The following is a 10,889-nucleotide window of genomic DNA, read 5'->3' on the forward strand; positions in this document are numbered from 1 at the left end:
AAGAAAGCTTTATATAAGGTAACCTTTAAGGGCCTCATAAAAGCTTTGTAAGATCTGTGGGAGGAATTGTGAGGAATATAGAATTTTTGGTATAGTGCTATAAATATTAGAGGAATATTACACCCGTAATATAACATTTGCATTATTTTCTTAAAATGAAAACTTTAGAAAAGTAGGCAACCTATCAAATTTATACATTATTTTTGAGACAACATGTAGTTTAGGAAAAATTTAGCAACATAATATATAGAAGCCAAATATAGAAACTATACTTGGTTGAGAAGTAGATGAATCTTTCAAATTCATGTCATAGAATGTATGTAACTTGGGAATTTCCTCCAAACTATCTCCATACCATGGATCCATCCATGCAAGTGGCAGTGGGATATGTCTTAAAGGCACATCCCATAATTCCAAGTTTTGAACCCTTATGGATTCAAACTTTGAGAGAGAGAGAGAGAGAGAGAGAGAGAGAGAGAGAGAGAGAGAGAGAGAGAGAGAGAGAGAGAGAGAGAGAGAGAGAGAGAGAGAGAGAGAGAGAGAGAGAGAGAGAGAGAGAGAGAGAGAGAGAGAGAGAGAGAGAGAGAGAGAGAGAGAGAGAGAGAGAGAGAATGTATAGTTGGTAAGCTTACTAGTGTAGACTACACCTTACAAACTCACCTTTGCCAAAGTAAAAGTTCATTTCAAGGCTTTTAGAGTTCCATTTGTCAAGAGTGAAAATAAGATAGCTAAAGAGTCTTTTTTGATTTAGGTCCTATAATTTTGAAGTTAAAGTAAGGAATCTTGTTTCACAAAGAACTTTCAAGAAAGATGACCAAATAGCTTTCTCAAAAGCATAACCTAGGTAGTTCTACACTTAATACTTTGGAGAAAAACACATAGATAAGATCAACACCTTTTTTAAAATACAAATTCGAGGTTGTTAAAAGTTAGTGAAAAGCCACTAAAACTAGTTTTGGTTAGGTCCCCAACTTCTTTAGGCAAAATGAGGAAAAGCTCTTTATAATAGCATCCCACTAAAGCACATTCAAATATGTATGCATGTGTCCCATAGTGATGTAGCACTACATTATAGATTGCCATTGAATCAAGAGTATTTTAATGTTATGTTACATGCACATCTTATTAGAAAAGCTTTTGTACCATGTTTGGGATGTGGAATCATAGCAATCACAATGTGGAGGCATGCCAACCCACTTAGAGCTTTTACAATTCAAAAAAGACTATTTTTCCACTCCCCAGCATACACATATCCACAACTCCACATTAACAAAAAAAAGCATGGAAAATGAATTTTTGATCTTTGTAAGGGTCTATCTTTCACGACAATCATAATAGTTGTGTGAAGAAATACTTGTGAACCTCTTTATATTTGTTGCAAATGGTAGAATAATGATTCCTTTGCACCCTTTTATGTAGATGATCAAGGCAAATCTACTATGAAATGAGCTTGAGCAAGGATAGATATCTGATCTAAAGGCAAGTGATTGATCCTTAACTTGGGCCCTTACAACACAATGCTAAATTATTTGAAGTGGCCCCCTTTCATTATATATTTTCTTTTAGAATGTCACTTTATGTTTAACAAAGTCAATGACGTCAATCTTGATATTGTATTTTATTTTTTGCAATTATTTAGTCTTATTACTAATTCAAAGTACAAATCTATGCATGAAAATGAAGGAACCATTCATAAATAAGTTTTCAAGCGTGATAAACTTAAATATCCTACAAACATGTCTAAGTTTGAATTTAGGAACAAGCTTATAACTATGCTTGAGTTGAAGGCTACAAGAACCGCCATGGTTTGGACAATGGCATGGTCAAAGAGTGCACTCAAATGATCAAAATTCGATTAACTAATGTATTGCACTAACCAATATTAACATTGTCTCTTGAAATAATATAACAAGGCTAATAATGCCGGGTAAGTTGATTACTTTAGTTCATTCTACCTAAGTTGTCTTGTCTTTAAAGAGATTGTTGGACAAGATTGTTTGCATCTAAAATGAAGAGTTCATCCTTAATATAAAATAAACTACAAACATATTAAAGATTAAGTTGGGATTCATATTTAGTCTAGGGTACTACAAGTTCTACATAAATACGCATGTATAAATCTATATATATCCCAAAAATTCTTATTTCTCCCATTAATATCACATGAATATGTAGTTGCATACTCCACAAATTCCTTGTGTACATGGTGTAGTGCATGTGTGTACTCATTATTGTTACAACAAATATTTTTGCACGAAATGGGCTTTGATTAATGTAGAAGACAATGCAAGCATTATGAGAGTCTAGATTTTGGGTAACCAAAAAGTAACATGTTTTTTTTGGATGCTCAAAAAGTGGAGGAAAAGAACATGCTTTGTTAGTCATCTAGTGTGTAAAAATAGGTGGTCACAAGCCATTAGCTATTTTAACATAAAAATGTTGTTCCATGGCTTGCTGGTGAAGGGTAGTGGACAAGATGGTCGCCCACCATCAAAATGCCTAGCCACAAAAAAGGTGCTTTCTTTCACACACTTTTTCTACAAAGAAGACAATTTCTAGGTGCAAAACCCCTCTAAATAGATTCTTGCCAACTTGTTGCTAAATCTTGATTAGATAGGAGTTGACCTTGTCAAGGGAAACCAAAAATCGATTTTGCTTGGTTTCTAAATCCAAATCATGGCCACTTTGCTATGAAACTTGCAATCGGATGAAGGGGGAATGCTTGTAGTTAATGAACATTGCCCTCCTAGGCTAATTGCAAAACAACGTATCCCGCCAATGGGGTTGTGGTGTAGTGGTTTGGGTGTGGGTTGAGTTATGGGGTGTGTGAGTTCAAACCCTGCACACTACACCCCAAAGGCACAATAAAAAATATCTATTTGCTTCAAACTAATGAATCCCACGATTACTAAGTAATGCATTGTCCCTTTTTTCCACCTTTGGTCTTGCCCCTTTCAGATAATGTGAAGAAGTCAAATGGTATTTTGCTAAATCATGGGCGTTAAACTTGCCTGTTTTAACTTTTGTCCCTTTTGGATAATGTGAAGGGGTCAAATGATATTTTAATAAATTATGGGCTTTGAAATTGGGTGATGGGATTGGTTTGAAACTTTAAAACCATACCACAAATTTTGGTTTTTAGACCTGAACACATCTTTTTATTAATTGGATGTAAGGGCTTATATCCAAACTTATAGTTGAAGGGTGCCCAAACCCTTAGTGAAACATGTGGCCCCCAACACAATGTCCATCTTGGTAACTAGACAAGTGGAGCCATGATCACTTTTTATATTGTAGGGTGCCTTCATTGTTGCATGGTCCTTTACATTGGTTTTAACATGCCACTAGAGAGGCCCCCAAGTTGGATGTGAGGAGAGCTCTATGGTTGGATGAGATGGAGGCTAAATTCTAGACAAATGTAAAGCGTAAAAAAGCCTTGAGTGTGTAGGGTAAAAACCTTGTGGGCTTCAGCTTTTAGGCTGGCGTGCGGTGATAGAGATTAGAAACTTGCAAGGGGTGCTTTTTGAGCGAAGGTCGAATCTCCAACTCAGCATGTTTGCGAGGACAGTGGACACTTGGGGAGTTAGGCGCTTTTTAGAGAGGAGTGTCAAGAAGCTTTTTGCGTTCTGGTGGGTAACGTTGCTTGGTTCCGGAAGCCTGTTGAATCTTGATTGGTGGGACTGGGAGCAGAAGCCGTGGGCTGAAGCCTGACAGTCCATCCAGTGTGTCCAAAGTCCACAAACTAAGAGAGTCGTTTCGGAATGAAAATTTAAGAACGGGAACGTCGGGAAGCCTCGTAGTTTGTTGTACATGTACAATGAATGAATGAACAATAGCCCCCTGGCCCCTGGGCCTCAAAAAGGAGGTCGTCACTCGTGTACGACGGCGAAAACAGCTGCGCTGGCCTAATTCCGGGTGAGGGCGGCCCGACTCCCGAGGGATAAGAGAGAAGGTCGTTTCTTTGCATCAGCCCTGGAGCGGCGAGCCTGCCTGGGACCCTCCCTATCCAAATACCGCAGCAGCCACGATGTTCGAAATTCTTTTGAATTTCGATCCATTTCATGATTTCAAAAATCTGATCCGGGACATAATTTTATTTTGTCGGCCCAGCCCCGGAAAAGGTCGGCCAGGCGGCCAGGCTCTTGAAATAGGGGGACTCTATCCGGCGATTGGTACCAGATCACTTCTTCTTCAAGCTTTCAAAGAACCCTCTCTGTCTCTCTCTCTCTCTTTGTCTCTGTCTCTGTCTCGCGCTCGCATATCTACCCATTCACTCATATTCCTGCCCAATTAAAGACTGTTTAAATCAAGCGTTTAGCTATGTCGGACGTTGACCTCATCCCCTCCTTGCCCTGCGACATCGCTCTGGATTGCTTGCTGCGGGCGGCCGTGCCGTCCCACTCTGTAATGGAGCAGGTCTGCCGCTCCTGGAAATCCCTCGTCAGAGACCCTGCCTTCCTCGCCGCCAGACGCCGCGCCGGATACAGCCACCACTGCGCCTGCCTCATCCAGGCACTGCACCCGAATCCTACCCCCGGCAAGACCCCGGCCTATGGCATCACCGTATTCGACTCGCAGCGCGACTCGTGGGAGAGGCTGCCCGCGCTGCCTGACTTCCCGGACGGACTGCCCCTGTTCTGCCAGTGCGTGAGCGTGGCGGGGAGCCGGCTGATAGTGCTCGGGGGATGGGACCCGGCCACGTGGAAGGCCCTGAGGTCCGTGTATGTGTACGAGTTCGCGAGGGGGCGGTGGCGGAGGGGGGCGGACATGCGCGGGGTCCGGTCCTTTTTCGCGTGCGGGGCGGCGGCGGGCGGCGCCCAAGTGGTGGTGGCGGGCGGCCACGACGACGCCAAGAACGCGCTGCGGACAGCCGAGGTGTATGACGTGGAGGGCGACGCGTGGGCGGCCCTGCCGGACATGGCCCAGGCGCGGGACGAGTGCAGGGGCGTGGTGGTCGATGGCGGGCGATTCCTGGTCGTGAGCGGGTACCCCACCGACGCGCAGGGCCAGTTCTGCACCAGCGCGGAGGCCTTGGACCTCCAGTCCCAGGAATGGTCCGTGCTGGACAATCTGTGGGCGGGCGAGCACAAGTCGCCCAGCTCTCTGGTGCATGCGGGGGGCTGCATGTATGCAGTGGTGGACGGGAGGCTGATGAGGCGGCGGATGGGCGCCGCCGATGGGGCGCTGCCACCATGGGAGGTCATGGACTCTCTGCCGGATGACATCAGGCTCGCCGCCTCTGCCTCCGCCCTCAGCGACGACACCCTCCTTCTCTCCGGCTGTGGAGGCGGGGGAGCTCGCTCTTATCAGAGCTTCCTCTTCACCTTATCACCGTCGCCGCCATCGCCATCGCCATCAGCGTCGTTATCCTGTGCCTGGCGCAGGTTACCGTCCCGGGAAGACTTCCACGGCCCTATCCAAGCATCTTGCCCCGTCGAAATCTAATAATAAATTCATCCGAATTCCCTGTCAAAATTGCCACATAATACCCTTTTTCTTTTGTATTTACTCCAGTCGGTCGCGGGTATTCTCATCCTAACCGCTAGTTCAAGCGACGGCACCTCGTTGGCCTTTTGCAACAAAAGATTGTAGCCCTTTGAACACACGTGGTGCCACCCAGCTTATCGCCCCCTAAACGGACTGGGCGCTATGAGACATGCATTTGCACACTTGTATATGTACACATAACCCCCTACCCAAACTTCCTATAGATGTTACGCGCCATTTTCTTTGTATCAAGATGCACGATTACCTTTTATGCCTTTGCTAAGTATCATTGCAATTGTATCTTTTCTTACAACATCCTACGCAAGCCTTTGTTCACAAAGTACATCTCTTATCGCATCACTCCACCACCTCATGAAATCTCAATTACATTAGAACCTTTGGACCACCCTGTTAAAATCTTTTGTTATCCACAACATTTTGCAACATTGTCAAATCTCAAACATTAGAAATATTTCAAGCTTCAACTTGTTAGAAATTATAGTAGAGATTATCAACTTGTTTCAACGCCATATAATTCTAGATTTATGCGACTCATCTATTCTTTGCCTATTTGACTCATATCACATTAATTCTAGAATTAAAAAATACTAATCAATGATAGAGGCAAAGGTATGAAGGTCAAAAGGTTTGTTTAGGCGAGGCAATGCCTTGCAATGCTTGACAAGCACTCGCCTAGCAATTGGAAAGTTCCAAAGGCCACAAAAGCTAGAATTGCACAAATAATTCCAATTTAAATATCACAAAAGTGACATGTAGTAGCAAAGAAGTTTTTATTTTAGGTACATGAACTAAACATTTATAAGTAGTGAAACTTTTCTCCCAAGTAATTGGTTTGGAGAAATACATATGGTACTTGTAAAGAAATGGCTAAGTAGGGTTAATAAGTAGTGAAACTTTTCTCCCAAGTAATTGGTTTGGAGAAATACATATGGTACTTGTAAAGAAATGGCTAAGTAGGTGTAACCCTACTAGTGAGTAAACTCCATGCAAGCCTTGATTGTCATATCATCAAAATTGCTTTGTCCTCTTGTGTGACTTTGATGGGGGAACATATACCCATTTACTCAAACCAACTAGGCTTGGGCTAGAGAGGATATAAGACAAGTCGAGAATGCTTGTGTTCCTCTTGTGTTCTTCTCAACAGAATCAATGAGGAACAAACCAAAACCAAAACTTTCATCAAATCCATTGGGTTTTGAGTTTAGAAGAGAATTCACTCCCAAGTTTTATAAAGGTAGCATAGATGGTGCCTCTAGAAAGTGTATTTCTGAACATGAGGGCTTTTGAGAGTTTTGGGTAAAGAAAGGGTAGCCCTATAAGATAGTTGCAAAGGCCATGAACAAGTTTTGGATTTCTAGTAGGAAGAAGTACACATGCACTCAATCAATACTAATATTGCTTTGTGATCACCTTTTAAAATCCTAAAGAAAGATATATTAAGAGATTAGAAAAAAAAAGGGTTCTAGTATATAAAGTAAAATTTCTATTAAAATAAGTTATTTACTCATGTGGTCTTGAGAGTCGTAAGGCCTTGTAAAGCATTGATATAGTGAGATAGATCTAAGGTATTTGGAAAGTGATTGTTAGGCAAGTTACCCTATATAAATAAAGTGATGAAATGTTAAGAAAGAGAGGAAGATGTGCTTAAAAAGAATATATACTCATATGAAGATCAAAGAAGAAAGCCACATGATATGCTCCCACGTTTATTGATAAGTTCCCTTTGTTCATGCAAAAAGAAGAGAATATAAGAATAGATAGAGTAAAGTACATATGAGTACTAGTAACCCATCTTGGTTGAGAAAAGCTTTTTGGCTAAGTCCTCTCTTTGTGGGTCTCTTTATGCAAGTGAGTAAATTTTGTCCCATGGCAAATGTTAGCTAGTGTGAATGACTTCAAGTTGGAAAGTGTGAAATTCACCACCAATGTAAGAAATCATTATTGGAGAAATTAATTTAACAATTGATAGACTAAGCACTCAGTTACCCAAATTGAAGTTGACACAAAGGAAACATAAAGACAAATATAAATAAAGCGTGATACCAATTGACTAAGCACTCAGTTACCCAAATTGAAGTTGAACACAAAGGAAACATAAATACAAATATAAAAAGAGATTGAAGTTGAACACAAAGGAAACATAAATACAAATATAAAAAGAGATTGAAGTTGAACACAAAGGAAACATAAAGACAAATTTAAAAAGAGAAGCATGATACCAATTGACTAAGCACTTAGTTACCCAAATTGAAGTTGAACACAAAGAAAACATAAAGACAAATATAAAAAGAGAAGCATGATACCAATTGGGTGCAATCATGTCCTATGCATTGAGAGAGCTCTCCTCAATGCACATATTCATTGCTTTTAATCATCTGATGCCCAAAACAGCATATCACACCCAAACTTTATTCTCTTTTCATGAATGACTCCTCTTTTCCTGATATCTAAATAATATTGAAATTCCTCGATCATATATTTGGGCTCAACTAAATAATAATGGCCAACATAGTATAATATAAATGTATTGCATATTACATACACAAATAATATATCTAAAAGATGCCAAAATAATTATTTGTGCTCCATCTAGTGTTTCTTTGACCAACTATAAAAATCATAATCTCCATAGTTTCCTCTAGTTCTCCAATCTAAATATCTACCCGCCTTAAATACAAAACACATTAATTCTCCTATTGCGCACCTTGCACAATGTGATAGGTGCTATCCCTTCACACGTGCAACAAGTCAAGATTGTGCGAAAATTTAGCAAAAATAAGAATCCATATAAAGCATAGTAAACAAGCCACTTCATTTAACTCAATTAAATCAATAACCATACTAAACTCAATCAATAATCATACATTGCCTAGGGATACAAAAACAGCTAATTATAGTTGAAAAAACAAAGAAATAGCATGGGAATCAATCACATGCTAATGCTACCTCAAATGGTGGATCTAGACTAAGCCGATCAAGAAGTAAGAAAGATATAAATCCTAATAAATTAATGCAAATGACATCAAATAAGTGTGTTGTCTCATGTGGTGCATCAACACATTTAAAACAAGTGGCAGTGGATCACAAACATTGCCTCATCCGGTAAGTTAGTGTTTGATATATAATCTTATGTACTTGTGAGTGGTATGGAAATGGAGAGGATAGGTTTTCACCTCACATTAGTATAACTAAAGACTCTAAAGTAGGAAACTACAAGTGGAGAGCCAAAAATGCTTGATATAGGGTCACCTGAGAGACCACAATAGTGGGGCACTGATTGAGGATGTACACTAAAGTGATGACAGCCTTGATGCAAAGGCACTCATGGAGCTCTATTGCAAATAACATAGAGCATGCCATGTTCATGATTGTTTGGTTCCTATACTCTACAACTTTGTTTTGAGAAGGGCAGTTGATAGAGGTGAATTGACGAGAGGTGCCATGATCCTATAGAAACTTAGTAAACTCGTGGGAGATAAACTCACCACCAATATCATTGCTCATGCAACCTACATGATGACCACTTTAGTTATGTACCAATAGCACCCAAGCAAAGAAGTAGGTGAATGCATTTTATTTATGCTTTGAGAGATACACCCAAACCTAGAGAAATCATCCATGATCGCAAAGAAGTACAATGTTCTATTTAAGGTGGCAGAAGTGAATGCCCGCATACAAAGATCAACATGCATCAATCTAAAGGGTGCATGAGCTCTATGTCTAGACTACTGAGGGAATGGGGTATGGTGTTGTTTTCCTAAGTTGATAAGACTTATAGACATCTCTAGACAGTTTCAAGTGGGAAGGCCCTCAACCATCTATAGGAGGCGAGACAACCCATAAAGAGAGTTGTGCCCGAGATGCCCCAAGAAATAATACCCAAGACACTCATTGTTCATAGGCTCCTATGTCATGGGGCCAAACCTTAGGCCATATAAGAAACAAGAAGTAACTAAATGGCCTATAAGCCTATACATCAATTTGGATACAGACAACTTAGCTAGGCCACATTGACATTTTTTAAAAAGAAAAAAGGGTAATTAAGTAATTGGTCTATGGCCACTTCGGCCATGAGAGGGCCATTGGATTAGGTCACTAAGAATCATGTCAAGCCACCATCTGTGTATTGCTTCTTGTGGATGTTGATATGATGAATCTACTTAAGGAAGTTAAATTTGAAAATAGACAAGAGAGAAGAGAGGTGAAGAACCAAGAGCACACACACAAAAATAATGGAAACTTGAGAACATAGAGAGATAGGACTGAAATCTTCTTCTTCTTCACACAAAAGAACTTAGTCTAGAACTCGATAAAAGACTAATATGAAAGTACCAAAATATATGTGCCCACAATCACTGAGTGTGGACCCACTAGAAAAGAAGAGGTGGCACAATAAATGTGCCATAATTGAGGATGAACTATATGGGTGTCGTCTAGCTATAGAATCATTGGCATGTCCTCGTGTCGCTCACTACTAACACACCAATGAATAATATCCTACCATATCACCCAAGGCAGGTAGTGGATGTTAGCTCATGTAGAACTCGACATCTCAACAGTTTCCCTCGAGCTATCATAAACTCCAAGCATAGTCGTGAAGCATTGAAGCTTCTCAGCTCCCTAGGCCTTGGTGAAAATGTTAGTAGCTTGATTCTTTGTGATGGCATAAACCAAGTCAATATCACTTGCTAGAACCTACTCTTGAGTAAAATGATAATGGATCTCTATGTGTTTGGTCCATGCATGATACATGGGGTTCCTAGCCAATTGAATGCTACTAAGGTTATCATAGTAGATGATAATGTTCTTATCCACCTGCATCTCCAAATCAGCAAGTAGCTTGCGTAACCAAGCTATCTCATATGTTACAATTGCAACATCTATGTACTCTATCTTTTACTAGACAAGGCAATTGATGGCGGTTTCTTGTTGCTCCAAGTAATAGCAGCACTCCCAAAGGAAAACATAAAACCATTCATAGATCTCTTGTCCGAAATACTACTAGCCCAATTTGCATTTATGTAACTATGCAAATCCAATGGTACATTTGCACTGTAGAATAAGGCATAGCCTAACGTGGACTTGACATAGCATAATTTGCACCACATTGCATTCAAATGTGGCTTTCATGGAAGCTACATAAACTAACTCTCCAAACCAATTGTGTAGCTTATGTCTGGCCTAGTGTCAAATAGATAAGACTACCCACAATCTTTTGATACATAGTGACATCCTCAATTAGGTAACCCTCATGTGCACTAAGCTTAGCATTAATGTCCAAAGGTATAGAAATAGGCTTACAATTAGCCATACCATACTTTTTCTATATATCCAATGTATACTGTCTCTGTGACAAATATAAATCCTCAAGTGTCCTAATT

The 10,889-nt window shown here is 40.4% G+C and overlaps 1 protein-coding gene across 1 annotated transcript; it reads left to right on the plus strand.

The window, feature by feature from the left end:
- The first annotated feature begins 4,096 nt into the window (after positions 1-4,096).
- Positions 4,097-5,968, plus strand: LOC148015587 (F-box/kelch-repeat protein SKIP20-like). Its single transcript, XM_087665794.1, has one exon. It carries the CDS (start codon positions 4,321-4,323, stop codon positions 5,443-5,445), a length of 1,125 nt encoding a protein of 374 aa, XP_087521920.1. The 5' UTR covers positions 4,097-4,320; the 3' UTR covers positions 5,446-5,968.
- The last annotated feature ends 4,921 nt before the right edge of the window (positions 5,969-10,889 follow it).

The sequence above is a fragment of the Lygodium microphyllum genome, chromosome 24, assembly GCF_053477565.2.
Source record: "Lygodium microphyllum isolate KBCC chromosome 24, Lygodium_microphyllum_v1.1.10, whole genome shotgun sequence".
NCBI lineage: Eukaryota > Viridiplantae > Streptophyta > Polypodiopsida > Schizaeales > Lygodiaceae > Lygodium > Lygodium microphyllum.